The 21,637-nt window shown below is 37.8% G+C and overlaps 1 protein-coding gene across 1 annotated transcript; it reads right to left on the reverse strand.

Moving 5' to 3' along the window:
• Positions 1-14,430: 14,430 nt before the first annotated feature.
• Positions 14,431-20,192, reverse strand: tent5ba (terminal nucleotidyltransferase 5ba). Its single transcript, XM_027001527.2, has 2 exons — positions 19,788-20,192; positions 14,431-16,090 (listed from the first exon to the last, which is right to left on the reverse strand). The coding sequence occupies exons 1-2, from the start codon at positions 19,941-19,943 to the stop codon at positions 15,065-15,067; spliced, it is 1,182 nt and encodes a 393-aa protein (XP_026857328.1). The 5' UTR covers positions 19,944-20,192; the 3' UTR covers positions 14,431-15,064.
• Positions 20,193-21,637: the final 1,445 nt, after the last annotated feature.

Below are 21,637 nucleotides of genomic sequence, written 5' to 3' on the forward strand. Positions count from 1 at the left end.
AGCTTATTCCATTTGAGAATTATCGAGGCCACTATGGTCATGGGAACCTGTGGCGCTGGCAAGATTATATTTCATAGTATGAACAAGAACGACTCCCACTCCCCACCCCCACCCCATGATCAGCTGTTGTCATTTTTTTCAAAGATAAAATGTTAAAAGATTAACAAAACCATAAAGAAATATGAGCACTGTGCATACAGGATTATGGCTGCTTGAGCCAGTAATGGGAATACTCAAAACCTTAGAAATTGTTTTATATCCTTGCCCTGATCTATTTTTTGACACAATTTGATCAGGAAGAGCCACAAACAGTTCCTTGGACTTCATGGTTATTATACATGACACTTTTTCTACAATCAGTTTCAAATTGCTTACCTACATACAAACCCAGTTCTTCTCATTCCCTAATTAGACTGCAAGAAACAATATTAATTAAAACATTTAGGCTGACAATAAAAGAAACTACCAGATTCCCAAATAACATAATACATTTAGAGCCTTGTATAATCTCTAATCTCACATTATAGGTACTTCCAGAGTCATTGTTTGTAACCAGTAATCTTAATTTTTTAACTAAGTGTGTTGTGGTGCTGAACAATTTTGATATTCTTTGTATCAGTAAAGATACAAAGTATAAAACAAGAATGTCAATGAACTGGAACATCAGTCAACGAGCTGTCTGCCGTAGGAGCAGCTCTACAGACACACATTTCCCTCTAATCACAAAGTCATATCTCCACTCCAATGGGATAATCACACCACTGGATACCATCAACTCCATTCTTATCATACCATCAGGCATGTGTTGTGGACATGTGACTTTTCTCGTGAGAGCGTCTTCCCTTACTCATCCAAACCTGAGTATCTTCAAACAGACTTGTGACAATATTGTAATCAGATTGACACTATTGTATTTAGATTACCTAATCCCAACCGTCTCTCTTCCCAGTGTTTATGGTCCTATAAATAAACTCCTTTTTCAATAAAAGTCACAATCATACCATGTCCACAGAGCATTTTTATATTGTGAAGAGAATTCCTTTGTTTGTGTTGTGCAATATAGAGGCTTATAAGAGTTACATTTATCAACATGGTGATTGGAAAAGGCTTGACTTATGATAACTGAAACAAGTGTAGAAGTTTATATAGCTGTGGCAAGGTTTATGCTCAAAAATTCCAACTTTTGTCAGGCTGTAATGGCCATAATATACTTTACCCTGAAGACTCAGTTAACAGATGGAATAAAGTAAGTGCTCTAATCATTATTGCATAATTCAGTGAAATACAGGTATACTTGCATTTCTTTCCATTTGTGAGACCTTACTGAGAAAATGTGAAACAAGAAAATCTTACCTAACAAATGGAAAATAGAAGGTTCCAAGGTCATTGAAAGGTCAGGAGGAAATGGCCAGTAAAGTGAGGGTATAGAGCTGATGTCATCAGAGAGAGGCTCACAGAAGGTGATGTCATGAAAAGCAGTGAGCCTGTTGGCAGGATCATTAATAAACCTAGACGTGCTCAGCCCCCAAGAGGAGAGTCAGTCCATAGGGGCCTTGAAGTAATCCTGGGGTTTCCTCCATTCATGAAAGATCTTTTTGTCCACCCTGCCTCCTCTTTCTCAGAAGCCAAAAGGAGATGAGGTTTGGGAGAAGAGGACATGTGACTTGCATTCATGGTCAATTTGCTGAGGCTGTTTGCCAAATTAGACAAACTGCCCCTGGATGAAGCAACTAGCAAAGAGCACTATTCGTTTATGTTTGGAGATTTGTAATGCAATGATTTATTACTTTTTTGGATGGTATTAACATAGTGTACCTAATGGAATTGTTCACATTATAGGTTCATACTTTTTTTTAATAACATTATAGGTTTAAATAACCAAATAAGCAATAAACACAAATGGAAATACTTGGCTGACTTTAATGGCACTTGCTAGGAATTTAGACTAGTTTTTCTCCTTAGGTTATGTATAAAGAAAATAAAATCTTGCATAAAATACAGAGGATGCTATTTCCACCTTGATTCTTTTTAACTTAGTTACTTTAAAAATAAAATTGGTGGTTATATCTTTTTTCCCTCTCATTCAAGCCTTCTACATGAGGAATTTAGGGATGCACTGCAGTATTCCTCTTTTCATAAGATTGCACTCTTCTTGACTGAGACTGCTGTTGCCTTTGCTGGGATGTTTGTGCCACTCCTGCAGCTTAGAGGTCACAGAACCAAATGCCCCTATCACCATAGGAACAACCTGCTAAAAATTCAGCAATAAAGAATCAGTATACTGAATTGATGTTCATATTCTCAATGTTTATTTCTTTATGTTCAGATCAGTTTTTATCATAGACATGAGGGTGCTAGTCTAACATCATGCGGTCAGGCTAACACAGGAGTAAGATCAGACTTGAGGGAAGAAGAGGAGAGAAGGGAGGGACGAGGCCTTGAAAGCCTCAACTCAGAGTGTGTTAACACATCCTGACCTTAGTGTCTGCTCCCACAGAGGCACAAGGCACAGAAAATAGCCACAAAGACATTCAAAAAAATAATAAAAGTACTTAAACCTTAGGTGTATATTAGCTGTAAGTTTATCAAATGTAATATAAAGCAGAATCATAAAAAATCACAAAGAGAATGCCAAAACAACTTTCATACCGGAGTACCAGCCAGTCAAACTTGCCCTTCAACATTAACAACAACAACAAAAATTATAAACAGAAATGTAGATGATCAAACCTTCATTCAGTGTACTAGGGTGCTAGGATAGACTACAATCACGGCCAAAAGTTTTGAGACTGACATAAACTTTGGTTTTCACAAAGTTTACTGCCTCAGATCCATTTGTCAAATGTTTACATGTCATAGTGAAGTACAATTATAAGCATTTCATATGTTTTTAAACAATTTATTGACAAATACATCCAGTTAAAGCAAAGACTTCATATTTACAGTGTTGACCCTTCTTTTTTAAGACTTCTGCAATTCACCTTGGCATGCTGGATATCAGCTTCTAGGCAAAATCTTGACTGATGGCAATCCATTCTTGCCTAATCAGTGATGGAGTTGATCACAATTTTTATTGCTTTTGTTTGTCCATCCACTTTTTGAGGATTGACCACAGGTTCTCAGTGGGATGGAGTTCTGGGAGGTTTCCTGGTCATGGACTCAAAATTTCAATGTTTTGTTTACTGAGCCATTCAGTTATCACTTTTGCCTTGTGAAATGATGCTCCGTCATGCTCTAAGAAGCATTGTTCATCACCAAATTGCTTCTGGATCATTGGGAGAAGTTGCACTTGGAAGATGTTTTGATACCATTCCTTATTCATGGCAGTGTTCTTAAGCAAAATTTTGAGCAAACCCACTTCCTTGGATGGGAAGCAACCCTATGCATGAATGGTCTCTGGATGCCTCACTGTTGGTATGACACAGGACTCACGGTAGCGCTCACATTTTCTTCTTCAGACAATAATTTGTCCAGATGTTCCAAACAGACTGAAGGGAGCTTCATCAGAGAAAATAACTTCACCCCAGTCCTCTGCAGTCCATTCCCTATACTTCCTGCAAAATGTCAGTCTGTCCTTGATGTTTTTCTTGGAGAGAAGTGGCTTCTTTGCTGCCTTTCTTGACACCAAGCCATCCTCCAAAAGCCTTCGCCTCACTGTGCCTGCAGATGCACTCACACCTGCCATCTGCCATTCCTGAGCAATGGCATCCCGTAGCTGCATCCTCTTTAGGAGACAGTCCTGGTGCTTCCTTGACTCTCTTGGGTGCCTGAAGCCCTCTTCACTGCAATAGAACCTCCTTGAAGTTCTTGATGATTTGATAAGTGGTTTAATTAAATCAGATGCCTTGTCCTTTTTAACACTTTCCCCTGCTCTAACAAGAAGATCACTAAAATGATGTTAGCAGACCATTTTGTGGCAGGGCTGAAATGCAGTGGCTGGAATGCAGTCATTTTTGTGATTAAATTCATTTTCATGGCGAGGAATGACTTTGCAATTAATTGCAATTCATCTGATCTCTCTTCACAATCTAGAGTTAATACAAATTGCCACCATAAAAACTGAAGCAGCAAACTTTGTGAAAACCAAAATTTGTGCTAGTCTCAAAATTTTTAGCCATGACTATGCCTCAAAAAAAGATAATCTACCATATGTGAGTCAGTCTTTTACTCATACGAAGGTGAATCCTGAATGGTCCTTAAGGCCATTTCTAGAGATGACAACATTAGAGCAGCACTTAGAGCCTATTACTGAACTGGCTGGATAGTATATAGTATAAAGCCTGTCAGTTTTGTATAATTATTATACACATTGCAGAGAAACGAGTGCTATATAATTTATCGGTTAGTCTACCTATTTTTATACCCCAAATTTCCCTAGAATTACAGGAACAATGTTAGTGTTATCCTTTCACAGTCTCTCAATTTCCTTTTTCAGGCCCTAGTACTACTCCTATGTTTCATATTCCTTCCGCTTTTTCTACATCTGATCTGTTATCACTATGTCTACTATGTCTGGTGGATTCTCTGTTATTTGCTTGTCTGTGTTGATCTGAAAGTCCTATATAATCTTGGCTTTGATTTTTTCTCCATCATTCTTTGTGGTTCTACTATGTATACTTGTATATGCTTATATATGTTTTTGTGTTTATTGCCTGCCACTTGATCATCTTTCTCAGTGTATGCTTATGCTTTATAGGGAATAGAATGTGCTAGGCAGTTTTTCACTTAAACCTTTTGATAAATGTATTTATACTGGCAGGGTCAGAATCGGTAGGCAGAGTCCAGAGAGTGCTGAAGGGCTAGGGAGAAAGCAGATGTCAGTAGCCAGAAGAATCAGTAGTGGAAGAGATTGCTTGGTATGCATATTGGGATGGCAATACTTCACAAAGTGGTATGGGAGAATGGGAGTTTTAAAAGGGAACAGAGAGAGATACACAGGTGTAGCCCATTAGCTTTCAGGAGAAGGGGATCTAGGCCTGGGTGTGGTAAAACTAGTGGGCTGGGTCGAATTCGTCACATTTCATGAATCCTGAACTAAAATATTTCTGCTTTCTCTAACCCAGTCTGACAACGAACCTTTGACATGAACAACTGTAAAGTTTCTTTTGTGCAAAAATATGCAGTTTAAAGTATGCTTTACTTTCAGAGTAAATCCCTTCACGCCACCCTGCAAACACTGAATTACTTGATCACACCTAAAAATCCTGGTTTAGCAGTTCAGGTTGTAGAGATACTTTATCAGGACATTCTTACCTGTCTTGTTATCTTATGGTAGATCAGACATTGTGGCTTGAATCAGTTGTACAGAAATTTTTTGTTTGCTGTATTTCTTTCCTCTGCTCACAAAAGCAACAAATCTACAGAGCATTAATCCTGGTATTCCCATTCATTCTGGTATTCCCATTTGGTTCTGCTACATGCAGGACTTTAGATCAGGGCTCTGGAAAATCTAACCAATTGCCAGAGAAAATATCGCAGTAGTTTTCCAAATTCTCCTTTTTAGTACAAGTTAAGCCTGCATCTGATGAGGAAAATGTATCTGTAGAAAAGACATGTTTATTATGAATGATTATGAATTTATTATGAATTTGTTTATTATGAATTGATACAGACTGAGCTTTGCTGCAACAAATTGTTTTTGTCCTCTTGTACTACTACAGTTTATCTGTATTAAATAATGTGACATTTATAAAGGACATTGTTGTTTTGGCTAATGTAATAAAACGTGTGTGTGTGTGTGTGTGTGTGTGTGTGTGTGTGTGTGTGTGTGTGTGTGTGTGTGTGTGTGCTTGTCTGTGGGCATGGTGTGTGTGTTTGTGTTTGCACAACAGACAGCCATTTTTGACATTTTTGTTCTGTATGTTCCCATCATTTTCTACATGGTGTATTATATGAGTCTTTAAAATGTTCTAATTATCCATTAATACTATTCATGCTCTCCTCTTATTTCTATTAATGTTAAAAGTATGCATTGTTCTGGGCAGTTTAATGGATGATTCAGCATTGCACATTCTGAATTCCATATTCACTTTCAAATTAGCACCCATTTGTTTAGTTTGTTATAACTAAATGACACATTACTTAGTTAGAACAACTATGTGAGAACAAGTTAGCTAGAACAAATGAAACTTTATTTCCTTAGTTAAACTGTGGACCACCCCAAACAATATTATCTCACAAAGGGCCTTTTGTACCAAGATTAACTTCCCATCATTGGTGTAAAGTGATATCTTAAGCAGTTCTGTTTCTCTCATCAAGGACAGAGCAGGGCTGAACTGACCATCTTCATCTCTGCCTAAGGCAGCGCACCAAGATTGCTCTTGTTTTTAAAGGAGGTACATGCAGGGGAGGTCTGATTACAAACATTTGTTGTCTCAGTTTCCATCTTATTACCAAATGCACTGCAAAACTAATAGGACCTTTACTCCAGTATAACCTATCCATCACAGTTATCCAATAAATGATACAGCAGTCTCATATTAACCTAAGTGGTGTAATAATGCAGGATCTGTGAAATGCGAATAAACCCATATAAATAAATTGGCTCAAAGAGTCATTAAGTGAACAGTAACTGTGTAAGGACAGTTAGACTTTAAACACTTATGTCCTTACACTGCTATTACAAAATACTGCTATTACAAAAATATAAGTTCATGTCATTGTACTGAATTGGCACATTGAGTGTTTAGCGTAAAGCCCCAGCAGTTCCGTTCAATCTGTGATATCCACATCTTTATAGCTGTTTTGAGTGTAACAGTTAAATTTTATTAGAGCATGCCTAAGTGTAGTAATGACGTTTTCAGCACTAAACATTTTCTCATTTTCATAAAGTGATTAAAAAGAGGGTGAAGTAAATCTAGTCTATCAGTTTCAACCTACATTAGTGCTGCAAATTATATCCAATAACTTTACATTTAGTTATTTGCCATATTGTATGATCCTACAGTGCTGGATAACTAAGACAAAAGTGTCCACAGACATGCCCATCGTTTGAAAAGTAGAGGCATTGTTGTTGAGAATTTTGTTTTTGTTTTGGTATGAAATAAATATTGGAACATTTGATTTAACTGAACAAAACAAACCACAAACCCAGATCAAATAATATAAAAAAGACAAACAAATTGAGAGAAAATGACAAACAAATGAAGAGAAAACAAAGAGAGGAAGTAGAAGCATGATGAAGGCAGAGGCCATAAACCAACAGAAAAGCAAGTCAATTCAGCACACTAGTCAATAAACCACACCAGCAAACTATTGAAGAATAGTTTCAAAAAGATAAAAATGGGAAAGCCTACTTACATATGGTCAAACATCATTCATGTGTTTGATTTGAGACTTTTGATGTAGGACTGAAACATCCCATAAAAACTTAATTGCCAAATGATGTGGATGTTGTTGAATATTTGTGTGCTTTGAAACTATTTTATGTGGGTTACAGGGAGGTTATTTATAGAAGCCTAGCCTTGTGTGTGTGTGTGTGTGTGTTCCTGGGGTGTTGGGTTTATTTTGTTTGTCAGTGAAGAAAAAACTTTCGCCTCCAGAGGATCTATGAAGTCCTTGGCCTTGGAGACAGTGAGGAGTAGGTCCAGACAATGGCACGCTGTTTGAGCAGACAGAGAGAGACTCTGTGAGCCGGACCATGATCTCCACTCCCTTCACTTGGAAAAGCCTGTGTCTGAGATCATAGCCCCACAGATAACACTGCATCCCCCACACAGGCCTCTGTTCTTAAGTCAAGAAACAAGCTGCGATAACATCCTATGCTAATTCCCCCTGCAGACTTCCCACAATGACCACATGTGCAGGATGAGATGACAACCAGGAGAGCACCTCTCTGGCCAAAAGCCCCACCTGAACATCTGGCCATGGGCAGAACAGGCCACAGTTTTCATCTAACCTTGGGCAAGATGGGGGATGAGGAATGGGTGGATCCTCAGATACTGTAAATACAGAGTGAGAGAAAGTTCTGTTTCCTTTCTGCCTCATCGGCATACATGTATGCCACGTCCGCAGTAAAAGAGCATTTCTCACTATCGTGGGTTTATCAGAAATAAAGAATTATTCTTCATTTCTGTGTTTAGAGCAGGATGGACAGTGACATTTGGCACTACAGTTGGAACTCACTATGTTTGTCCAATACATACATAGAACTATCTTCCCCTAATAAAAAGTAGTTATTAAAACTGCAAAACTTTACTGACACTGGATACAAAAAATAGCATGCTATATATTCCAAACCTAATGAAATAGTCCAAAGACCTAATCTGAGATACATATTACAAAGAACACAATAAAAGGAAAAACAACTGCGCTTAATTAATATTCCATTGCAAACATAAATTAGGATATGGATATGCTTATAAGATTCCCATAATTTTCCTTAATTAAAAGGCAAATCATAATCATAAGAACTCACTAAGTGATCCATACTTTTACCTGTTGTCTCTTCACCGATGCACCTCACTCACTCTTCTCCACTAGAGGTTTGCCCTTGGCCCCTGGTGGCCCATCTGAAGCCAGTGTGTTTTCTTGGCAATCAGACCTACTAGACCACCTAACACAGGCATATGTTTGGTTTAGGAGTGCAGAAGCTCATTGGAGCATTGGGGCTTGACCGGACAGCCAGTGGCTCTGCCCTCCTCGCTGGGTAAACTGCACCCTGCAGCCCAGACACTGCACCCATTCAGCCAGTCCACGTGCAGGGGATAAAGTTGGGATTGTTTGTCAGCGTGCTGCAATGTGTGGAATGCAGAGGTCCAGTTCCCCTCTGGGAAGGGAGCATGAGAGGGGGAGACACTCAGTCTGTCCTTCCCTCTCACGCACTCTGTCATTGTGTCTCCTGTCACCATTCATTCTTACCTTCTACTATTTTTCCTTTCTTTTCATCAGATGGTCTATATTCTTCATAATGATCCATGTCCAGTGATACCTTCAATCTGAAGTTGAGACTAGAAACCAATAACAGATCAGATTTCTCCCTGTATTCAAGAGGCCCTTGTGTGGATTTCATATCCACCACTCAGTGAAAGACACTCCATCACACTCTGTGACATCAGCTTTCACACAAACACACACACACACACACACACACACACACACACACACACACACACACCACATCACACCACACATATGAACACACACACACACACACACACCATGTATAGATCTTAAGGCACATAGCATTCCACCAGAAAACAACACCACCCAGCTCTATAGATTAAATAGATCAATCCCATAATATAGGGGAGAAGTAGCATGCGTTTCCCCTTATCTCCTGCTGAAATATGTCACCTCATAAAAATCATATGATCACCAAAACAAACTTTAATTAAAAACATCTACAATATTCATGCTCCATCTGTTTATCAGATCTAGAGTTCCCTTTCACATGGGTCTGGAAAACGAGCGCTGGGAGGTCAGGCGCTGCTCAGAACTGCTAACACATGTCTGCCAGGGTAAAAATATTAAACTGAGATTTACACCATTATTTAAGGTAGTTTTAGTACACTGCATGCTTTATGTTTATACTCACATTCTTTTTGAACTAGTATCCCAAACATTATGGGCCAAGTGCAATGCCTAACATAGCCTGAAAATTCTCTCTCTTATACATCCATTTTTGAACACTCAAACAGTGAAGTTGATATTAGTTGATATTCACCTGAACACCCAGTTTTCAATGTATCAGTTAAATCTGAAACTATTGTCAGTGCTGAACTATATTGCTTTACTGTTGGAGTTAGTTTCAGAGATTCCTTGAAACGTTTTTGTGTTTCTCCATAGTATCCTTGGTGCATAATTTCTGGTTTTCCTGCTGTGTGGCCTTTCCTTAATTGGATACAGTCCAGATGGTAGCACATAGTAACACTGAAATGTAAAGTAATGGAGAACATATACTGTATGACTAAAGTGCAAACTATAACACTATATTTTATATAGCACCTTTTAAAACAAGATTTTCAGTAAGAAACAGTATAAAGTAAATAAAGTAGGATTAAAGATAAAACAAAGAATAATATAGAACAGATGAAAATTAAAATGTAACAAGGACATAATTAATTCCAGATTAATTAAATAGAAAAGATCAGTTCTCTGAGGTATAGTGGAACAAACCCATTAAACATTTGAAGTATCTTAAAATAAATTCTAAAAGCCAGTGAAACAGTATGAGAACTAATGAAGTACACTTCCTCATTCTTGTGCACGTCAAAATTCTTGCTGGAGTAATTTGCACTCTCTGCTAGACACCAGAAAAAAGAGTGTTACACACAGTAGTCCACACGGGTTCACACAAAAGCATGTATAAAAGCATGTTACACACAGTATCCAGATGGTTTCACACAAAAGCATGTATTCATTTTCACTGTCAGCTGTTAAAAGGATGTCTCAGATCTAGAACATTTATCAGGTACTAGAGTGCCATTTTGCTCACATTACATATGGTTTCAAAGCTCACTGTCGAAAGTCATAGGTTCGTGACCCAGTTTTCAGGCAATACAGATAGGGACTCTAACTCTGCCTAACAACATAGTATTGTCCTTATTCAGCTGCAGGAATTCATGACACATGCAGGATAGAGACTATGTACTATGTGCTCTTAGCCCAATGAATTTAGGAAAAAGTGTTATGAAGGAATAAAGCAACATCCACCAATGAAGCAACATATGGCGCTGTAGTAATGCAGTGAGCTTCAATCACCATATTGAATGCTCTAGGTCCTAACACCTTATATTGCAACATTCCTCTGAGAAGATCCACTTATTTAGTTTCATTTTCTGTTGTTCTTATTGGCATTTATTATACTATAAAATTATTTTTTTGGTTGTTATTTTTTGTTTTAATTGTTCAAGCACAGTGTATTGAGTTATGAGCAGTTATAAGCAGTCTGGCACAGTTTTTTTTTTCAGTGAAATAAGCAGTAAGGCAATTACCCTGTTTCTGTAATGTATGTCTGAAATGTCATCAAAATAGCCTGGTTGTACTCACCATACGGAAAACAGTAGATGAACAGGTTTATAAGGCTCATTTTAAAAAGAATGTGCCTAAACTTGTTTTAAGTCAAAACATGACTTACTCAGCAGCTACCTGTTTGTTGATAAAAATTCTTTATCTCAAAATTGTTTTTTATTCTGGTTGTCTCATGCTGGCCTAGCTTATGCCTCTCAGTGGTACCACTAATCAACAGGAAACAGCACTGACTAATAGGAGTCCGGCAGGTTGTGGAAATTAGTGAACTGTTTGCCAGCTCTGTTAAAAATGTGCCTACCTATAAAATTCACCATTTCATATTTTTTATTTGAAAAAGCTTTCTTATACCTCACATATATAATCACCACTGATAATAACAGAAATCAATAAATAAAGTTGAGATTATGTACCCAAGACACTGGAAAATGCACCATTTTGTTTCTTCATGTCCAAACATGTCTTAGTGTCTGCCAGTGGCCCATTTTAGAAACCACTGGATGGTTTGCCGAAGCAAAATTATGCAGCAAACTTAGTGCAAATACCAAAAACATCAGACACAGCAACAGCTGTATTTTTCAAGCAACCTGTGGCCTTGAACAGTCTGCTAACTGTGTGAGTATATTTAGACTTTATCTAATAACAAGGTGTCTAGCACCAAGAATATGACGGCAAGTGAAGTCTAGCCTCTCCAGCACAGCTATATGAGAGCACCTGTTGCCCTCTCACTCTTCAGAAAGACATATCCACCATGTAATGTTATAACTGTAATAAATGTTATACTTTCCATGTATGACCTAAATGAAACTCCTGTAACTCCTTCACATGTAAAGGTATTCTTTATGATAAGTCAAGATCTATAAAGCTATTAACTGCTATTACCATTTCTGTGACTGTCAATATTTTTGATATGTAACTGTGACAATATATCTGTCAAAAATAAATTAATTCAAAATGAATTCAAATTAATTCAAAATAATTAAGTCCAGTGATATTTAACATGATTTCTGACTAATTAATATTTTGCCTCAGGATGCACCAAGTATGTTTAGTTTTTTTAATTGCCTCATTTTGAAAGTGATGTTTCTTCCTTGTAAGGACACAGAGTTTCTTTTAATTATATTGTCATTTCATAGCAATGCGGAACTCTAGAGAGAGGCATACAGCATACACTTCACTAAACACTGAAAGCATCTGAAACCAGTTGGCTGAGTTCAACATAAAATATAATAGCATTCATAGTGTCAATGCAGCCCATTTAAAGTGAAAACATACCAGCAAAACTTTGAGAGCATCCTTTTAAATTTGGCCCAGATTTCTAAATCTACTTTCATCATTTGGGCAATCATTTAAACCTGATTTTATATGGCCAAATAAAGGCACAGCATACAAAATTAACACTGTCAGTATTTGGCAGTTGATCTTATCTGGGTTGACTTACATAAAAGTTAGGATACACTACCAATTGCCAACATCTGTATTATGTTGTAACGTCTGTGGAAGAGAGATTTCACTTTTGTTCCCATTTTTCAGTTTAATAAAATATTACATAGCCTATGTAATTTCTAGGCATTATTCATGTCTTGAAAGATTTGATGCAAAAATGTAGTAGCATTTATTATGACCAATAGCCAAAGGGGTGATGATTCGGGCTGTTATTAATGCTCTTCTAAATTATTGCAGACACTTAACAAAATAAGAAACTCAAGCGAACAAAAGCCAGGGGTTTAAATGATGCATATGGCAGTTTTATGAAAACAGGAAAGTCACAAGTCTACACTCAAAAATTCATTTTACAATTAACACAAATCTGGAGTTCACTCAGCAGAAATGACGTGTAAATGGAGCATACTCATGGATGCCTGCTTGAGTAGCCATCTAGGTAGTTCCCATTAGTGTTACCATTAGTCTAAATTTGGCAACTAGTACTGGCCCTGCCCTTTATAGGAAATGAACTGTCCCAGAATGTACAGAGGTGTGACAAAAAAAAATCAAAGAGCATGCTTGATGCATGTACTAACCCATTTAGGTAGACTTGGGGACATGAATTCATCTCTGGAGTGAGAATTCATATACCTGGTACATTTGACATTCGCTGAGAGAAACCTTTTTCACCTAGTCATTTTTTTCACTCTCAGAAACAAGCAGAATTATATTTAGAATATAATAAACAATTGTTCCTTAATTGATACTAAACAGTTAAACTTTAGCTCTTACTCTCATAATGTATGAGAGCATTTCTGGGATTTTGAAAGTACTTTGTGTTAGGCTTGGCTTAACTCTTGCAAAACAAATGCCATCTTAGATCATTCTTCCCATATCTTGCATGCTGCTTTTAAGGGCTCACACCTTTGCTGCCTCTGATGTCCCTGAGAAAATGTAACTCCTGAACTATAGTACTTCATCAGCAGCCTCCACTATCATATACTGGCATATTCCTAGAGACTACTAGAATATTTTAACTTAGTTTAACTTCTTTCGGTAACAAGTTTGCCTGTTTTTTTCTTTTCTTTTACTTTTACTTTTCGACTGTAGTTCCCCCCTTATCCTCAAAATGCTATGTATTAGAATTGATGCACTGGTACTAAACTATTTATGAGTCTTATGCCTAACTTAAAAATGCTGTGCGGTGATAATTAAAGATTACTGAAATTAATATAATGAATTAAATATCAAAGGTATTTTCTTATTCAAATGAAATATGTACATCCCTAATCAGATTCCTGAGTCTTCCTCATTGAGGCTTCCTTGTAGGCAAATATTTTCATCAAAATACTTTTAATAAATTAGATAAAAAATAACTTATTTTACATGTTGTGCAATATTCAGTAATGAGTATAAATAACAGAGGAACATACTACGTGCCTGTAAAATGTATCTCCTTAACAGCTGAACACTTGTTCCTTTAAATCTTTATTCAAATATTTTCAGATTCTGTCCCTAAAACCACAAATGCTATGAATATGGTGTCATCTGTAACCAAACTTTGCAGACCAGAAATAGATTGGCTAAGCCAAAAGAATGTCATCTGCTACATAATCTTTCTTGAACCTGTCATCTTGTTGATATGATGCTAACAAAAGTGAGTATGGCATCAGTCTGAAGCAAAGTGGGTTCTGATTTCTTTGCCAACATGGGTGGTGAACAAAAAGGCCTTTGTCAGTGGCTTTAGTGTCACACCAGAAAGAGAAGCCATTGTCCATTAGAAAGGGTTCTTACGCTTCATTGCCTACAACAGTAATGGATCCAACGCCTCAGCTAAAGCATGACACACATTCAGACCATAACTGTGTCAGATTTTTGGTGAAAAGTTAAACATAGAGAAAGCATTTCCCCATTTGCACCGTTTAATATGTCTTGTGTATTGTTTACACTCAACATCTATGTTGAGATATGCTAATACATCTCAGAATGTTTAGAAGAATGAAACATATCTTTAAGATGGGTTTGGGGGGGGGGGGGGGTTTATTCCATAAAAATACATGTATCCATCCCTGAAAAATAAAGATTTACATTTAATTTGGGAGACCAAGGATCTTGAGGACATGTGGTTCTTGCTTTTTTGTACATGGGTTTGGTTGCAGGCACTTGAAATTACAATAAACATTCCCTTCTTAACAAAAATAAAATGACTTTGGTCCCTTAAAGAACTGAGAGAGAAAAACAGTGTGATTAAAACCACAGTAGGGCAAGAGAAAAAACTATAACTTTTTAACTCATTACCTCAAAAATGCAGCCTTTTCTTCCAACACACATATCCCTAATCCTGGCAAATGGCAATGTAGACAAAAAATAGACAAAAAATGTAAATCCAAGCCATAACAGCTGCTACAATTGAAAGATCAACTGTCATATATCTGATCAGCAAAAAAATTAAAAGAGAATGCAACAGGATATGCATTAGAATTGGCTCATATCAGAGATACAGCAGTAAATGATCAGTCCAATTCATTTGTACCAAAATAAATGAACTAACCTCAGTTTGCCTTTGTTAATAATCTCATTTTACACTATAGAGACCAAAACAATCAGGTTATTCACTGTGCTTGCACATCACCCCACAGGAAAGTGGGTACAATGGCTAGAGTTTTGTGAATCAGTTACAGGGCAGCCATGTCTGATAGGTGTTACTGCATGTGTGGATCATTGGCTGCACATGAGCTACATAGTAGTTACTGAAGTTAACATCCCGTACATACGGTGCGGGCTGGTAGTAGCATGTAACATTGGTAACAGTGGGCAGGGCGTTCTGCTCAGCGAGCACCTGAAGTGCCAGCATGGCAATTAGGTTTAATGTCTGACGTCGCTCATGTCCCATCAAGCACACCGTACTCTCATTGACTACGTGGTGTAGTGTTGCTAGACAGTTATAACGCTTGTGCTCCATGCCGGCAAAATGGTTCTGCAAGTAGGCCTCCAGCTTCCTCTGCTGCTCACCAATGTCTGGGAAGTCAATGAAAAACCGTGAGCACATGTAGCGCTGAAGCGATTTCATCTCGGTCTCTGATCTGGGCTGGAAACCTCGCACTAAAAGGTGGCAGTACTTCAGGAGCCCGCCGCCCCGGATCTCTTCAGGGCTGCGTGTAGCGATGATTTTGTGGCACAAGTGACTGAGAGCCTCCTCAAAGTCCCCGTATACACTCTCGCCCATCACGGTGGGGTGGAAGTTCTCGGACATGGGCGTCCCTGAGCAGCGGTCGAAAAGCAGCAGTGAGTCCAAACTTATCTGAAAAGAGTCCACACTGAATTCAAACTGCCGTCTCAGAGAGTCCACGAACTTGAGCTCCACGTTCTTGCCTGTGTTGTTGGAGAGGGAGATGAGGCTCCAGCGGTCTGTGTCCTTACAGACCTTCACCAGCTTCTGCACGTATGCCTCCTTCAGCGTCAGTGCTGTGATGCGCTCCTTACTCACCCCCGCTGGGAGAAAGTCCAGCAGGCTGTCTAGAACCACATCTTTAATCAGATGGAAGGCTTGGTCATCTGACAACGAAACTCCAAAGATCAGGTCCAAGTCCTTGTAACCCAGCCCTGTGTCCTGGTGCAGAACGTGACTGGCAGCAGAGCCATTCAACCTTACGTCCCGTACAGCCACCCCCTGTTCCTCAAGCCGTGCTCGGACAACCTAAAAAGACAAACATTTTCAAAAAAATTAAAATAAGACAGCAAATATTTAAACACATACAGATATAGAAAGTCATTTTTGCTTTTAAAACAGGTCTTATATGTCGGATTACTATTTGGTGGTTCAAATGAATTTGGGGGAGCAGGTTGCTGGGGAGGGCAAAACTTTTTTCCTGGCCTCGATAGCCAAGCAAATCATGTGTTTTTTACACTCACAGGCTAACTATTCTGGGAATTTCATGATCAGGATCATGAGCATGATCTCTATAAAGAGTGGATCTGGATTAATTTTTACGGAACAGCTGACACCAAGAATTTTGCAAATTGCCCAGGTCAGCTGGCCAGTAGAAAACGACAGGGAGCCTGGTGGAAATTGTTATTTTCATTTTTACAATAAACATTTTTTAAATACTCAGGAACTATCTATTTTAAGTATGAGTGAGCTAAACGTGTAATATGCGGGAAATTTGCTTTCTATTTCATTCCCTCTCTTCTGGGGCGACATAAATACATCAGTCAGAGCACAATACGCTTGTAGCATAGCCAATCAGCGTCCATCTGATGATTAAAGGGCTCTTCATTTAGCGCCCCACGCGGATTCGGTAGAGTAGGGACGTCTGACGTAATTAACAATGATGAACATGATTACGTAAGACAGGGCCTTGCAGACATACCCCCAAATCCACTACGAATTTTTTCGTCTGCAAAATCCATTTGAGAGAACCGAAGTGGAGCAACTACCTGTTGCTGAGTAGCTAGCTAGTCAAGTTGTGTATTGTATATTTTACAGTCGTTTTTCATTTATAGTACCAACAAACTAATGAAACGTAGCTTAGGTTTGTGCTAGTCTTAGCTAACGTTAACGTAGTTCGCTAGCTAACAGATTGTTATGTATATAATTTAGTGATTGTTCTGGCAAATTCTGCCAGGTAGCGTTCGCTAACTGTTAGGTTAGCTAACCTAACTTGATTAGCTAAGATAGTAGCTTGCTAACGTAACTAACGCTAGCTGTGTGTTTTAGTGGCGGTTCTGGCGAACTGAATGAAGATGAGCTGGCTAACCAAAACTGCGAAGATTAGGCAGATTAGGCAGTAATGTGTAAGTGGGAGCTTTCCTTTTGATACCAAAATTTATATCTAGATGGCAAAACATTTAATATGCAAGCCTTAACTATATTTAACAGTTTTTCCTTTAGTTAACATTCAAGTGTTTTTCATTGTTAGCTAACGTTAATAAGAACTTCACATCTCAAAATAAAAAGATGTAAAAACTAGCGTTACAATTCTTAACTAACTTCCACATAGTTTTTTAAAGTTTCTCGAACAAACGTGTAAGTCACACACTACACATGCATAAAGTCGCATGACACAATGTGTTTTCTTTGTAGCATAAGACGTCATCCAGCAATATTTGGATCTCTGGAAATTGGTTATTTTTGTTTTGATAGTATATTTGCTAATATTACTGTATGTTACTGAACATGACTCAGTCTGTAATCTAATGCCTACTGTGCGTTCTATATGAGCACAACTAATGAGAGCTGCAGATAATAACTCATTTATTATTAGTCTGTTGATTTGTAAGGCCAATTAAATATTTGCTGGCTATTCCACTGACCACTGTTAATTTGTGTTAAGTTGTATTGGGATGGCTGCTGAATCAGACCATGTCAAAAACAGCCTTACCTAAAATATATTTCACCAGCCGCCACTGCAAATTGGCCTACAATCAGAGATTAGCCTGCATATGTGTGAGGTAAATTGTAAATAAATAGGCTCACATAGTGATCTTGCAGACATAACCACACACCAAGATATTTTAAACTAGGAGTTCCAGGTTTGCTTTTAGCAACCAATCAGACATTTCCTGGAATGCCTTCAGAAAGCAACCTCAGCTAATCAAAAGGTTTGCCTACTGTTTATTCTAATCAATACTAATATGATCAGATTAGTTAGACTAAATCAACAGCATCAAATTAAGTTATCCTACAAATACAACAAATGTAATTAACCACATAAAGTTTACTATTAACTCAAAATTGGAGTTGGATGGATGTAATTCTGCTACATACAAAAAGAGTATCAAGCCACATTCATGCTTATTGAAACATACACATGCTTTAACACACACACACACATACCCCTAAAACATTACTGTAGACCACAGGATATGTAACAGATAAATGCTTAATACAGTTAGACTTAATTTAGCTAATCATGTCATGTTTGTGGCTTGAGCAGGATGTTATCTTCCAAAATATTTAAGGATGTGACTGTGAAAAGTAAAAGGTTGAGGACACATCTCCGTGTCACACATACTTGAAGGGTACACATCTCAGTGTGACATTTGTTCTTATAGGCACTTTTTATACTCTTTCAAATTTACTTTCACACATCAAATTGTAGGTACAATTGTATTTTTGCTAATAAATTGTGTTTAGGTTTGACATTATCATTACATGATGGATTACATTAACCTGTGGGTAACTTACCATGTTGGATCATTTTTACACTAGAAATAGGGCAATATGAAGTTATCTCGTGTGTTTACATCATATATTGCACATATATATGATGGACGCATATTCTGTTATAGTAGCTTAACAGTACATCTTCATCCTGGTTAAACATGATTTTAAGACAAAAGCAGAACATTCTTTCTGAAGCAGGTCTAAACCCTCAGAGAGTTATATGCTATTTAAGGATGAGTTTGATTCTTAGGTGCTACCAAGTCATACTGTACAAAACTACAGTTGTAAAATAAAAACACTATATTGCTTCTTATCAAAACTTTCTGTGGTCTGTACTGCTGTATGTTCATGATTGCCACAAAATTAGTTTTTTCCTCATCTGCTTTTATTCAAGTCCTGGCCACAGGTCTGAAACCGAGACTGAGATCATAGGGGTGTTATGAAACAGTGACAGTCACACACAGCTGTTCCTTCCACAAGACAGAAGTCTTATGGATGAACACATAACCATTAAAGAGGGGGCAGGGGTTGTGGGAAATGATAATTCTGTGCTGATTAAGGATGATTATTTTTGGGAGTGTATTGCACATAACCATCACTGCACAGTACATCAAAATATAAGTATATGATAGTTTGTGCACCCTAAGGGAATATTTAGTTTGGAAGACAGGATGATTTACTTATAAGCATAAGGTGTTAATACAGGGGACTACACTGGATTTATCGGGACTTTTCTGGAAACATAAATCTTGTGAGGGCTCTTGTGATGCAGGCTGTCAGATTCAATGTCCCGGGCTGAAGAAAAGTGTAGGTTAGCATTTACAAGAATGTCTGCGTCATTAACATGGCAGTTCAATTAGCTAAGCATGGCACATTCTATGTCTACTGACTCAAGGGGCAAAGGCTAAAAATGTTTTACTTATCACAGACTATCTGCAAGAAACATGCAGGCAAGCAGCCTTTGCAGTGTTCTTCACAGCTGTGTGTACAATAAAGCTATACGGGAGAATATATAACATGAATAGCAGCTTTAGACAACTATAAAATAAGTGTTTGATGAGAAGACGACGGATTCAAATTAAACGTCACGCAAACGGTATCTTTTAATTTAAAGCATCAACAAATAATTGCAACCGGCGAAATAACGTCTCAGGCTGCAGATATTAAAAAGCGATTAATAAGCCCAAGAAAAACACCATGACTGTCGACTCTTAACCTCTCGTTTTACCTGTACAATTTGTCGGGGCTGAACTGAAAGCGTCGGAAAGTTTCCACGCCCGTGAATGGGAACCGTCTCGCCAAGAATAGAGTCCAAACGTTGCACCTGCTCCCAAGATAACACACAAAACCGCCGACTCTGTTCCGACCCATCACCGGATGTCATGACGATGTGAGAAAAAAATGGTCCGGAGAAAAAATGCTCTACTTTCTAAGATACGTCGCCGTCTCTGTGTATATTGTCTATAGCCGAAATAATTAAGCTACCGATCAAGGGTTTATGTCCAAGGTTTTTGTTGTTGTTGTTTTATTCTGGACCGGTTGCTTGTAGAATACAATCTGGTAGTTTTGACGTCTTCCTGACAACTTTCCGCTACAGAAATCTACTTTACCAATCCACACGAACCGTGTTCCGTCTCTCACATTTCTGAACCGCTTAGTTCCAGCCGGCTGAATGGTTTTATACTCCCTGTATTTACATATGTGCGCTGATTGGATAGTTGGCTCATGGATTATTTATAAACTACTAGTCCTAAAGGAAGCTCGTTTGGTTTGGTCCAGCTTCGCTGTTGTGAAAGTTATGGGGACGGACGTTCTGATTTCTCTTATTTTCAAATACAGTAGTTTAAATGAGGCGCATTCTGAACCCTAACTCAAACCATTTTAAAGAAAAGTAAAAAAAAGTGAAAAAGAGTGAAAAAAGAAAGAAAACCCTGCATGACTATGTAATAACCTGTTGTAGTACGTTACAATTTTTATATGTAGTGTTATATTAATTCTGAATGTACTTAACGTAGCTATTACTTAACCTAATATGTACTCTCAGTTAAAAGCTTATTCTAAAAATCTGAACGTCCACCTAGTTAAGTGACATTTAACTGCTGTTAAAGTTAAAATAATTGTTCTTTTCATATTAAAAAAAATCTGAATTACTTATAAATATCTTTTGGATGCACTCCTGTAGGCTACTTCTACAGCAATGCAGTCATATATCTCTCAAGTGGAACCAGAATATAGTGTTTGCAGGTGGAACAAATGATTATTTAAATCACTTTTATAAATCATAAAAGATTTCAGTAACATGGATGGGGTGGTTGGGGGGGGGGGGGTGGTCTTGAGTGTGCTTTAAGTTAATTTGATTAAGATTATTAGAGAGTGATAAGCCTTAAGTGGAAAGTCTTTAGTTGTTTTTTCCACCAAGATAAATGATCACATATGTTTCCATTAGAAATTTACGTACAGCCTTTATGTAGCAGTGAAACTGGCAAATCCACATTGCTACAAAATTCAAAAGCCATTTATGTAAGTGCATTTACTTATGGTTTTTGTCTGATTGTAAAGGGAATTTCTTTTAGCCTTAAGGAACTGACCTGGACTGTAAATCACTCTCAATTGACAGCATGTTAAATAAGCAGCCTCTGTAAATGGCTGTGTTATGTGGCTCTGTAACAGAAAGCACATCTTGGGTAGTGGCAAGACCAACCATATGCAGATTACAGCTAATGGGATGTCCCAAATGAATAACATAATCACAGAAAATGATTTGACGAGAGCCCTCTGTAAGTTTCCCACACTGAATTAGCTGAATCCAAGTGAACACATGTCAAGTGTAATACAAGCTGATGACTCCCACTGAGACAGCAGCTGCCCTGGATTTATACTGCAATATGTAGACATGGTCAATTATGGAATAATTAATCAAATTTTCAGTTTTTGTATTACACGGAAATCATCAATGGATGAAACATGCAGTGTTTACTACAGCTCTACAGACTGTAAATCTTGCTTGGACTCAAGTGGAATAATTAACTAAATCGAGTAACTGGAAAATAATGGCATTCAATCTGGCTGTTTAAAGAA

Source organism: Electrophorus electricus, chromosome 10 (genome assembly GCF_013358815.1).
Source record: "Electrophorus electricus isolate fEleEle1 chromosome 10, fEleEle1.pri, whole genome shotgun sequence".
In the NCBI taxonomy this organism is placed as follows: domain Eukaryota; kingdom Metazoa; phylum Chordata; class Actinopteri; order Gymnotiformes; family Gymnotidae; genus Electrophorus; species Electrophorus electricus.

Coding starts and splice junctions, on each gene's coding strand:
- tent5ba (XM_027001527.2), bottom strand. CDS start 19,943: ATGACATCCGGTGATGGGTCGGAACAGAGTCGGCGGTTTTGTGTGTTA. Junction 16,091..19,787: donor AGCCCCGACAAATTGTACAG/GTAAAACGAGAG, acceptor TTGTCTTTTTAG/GTTGTCCGAGCACGGCTTGA.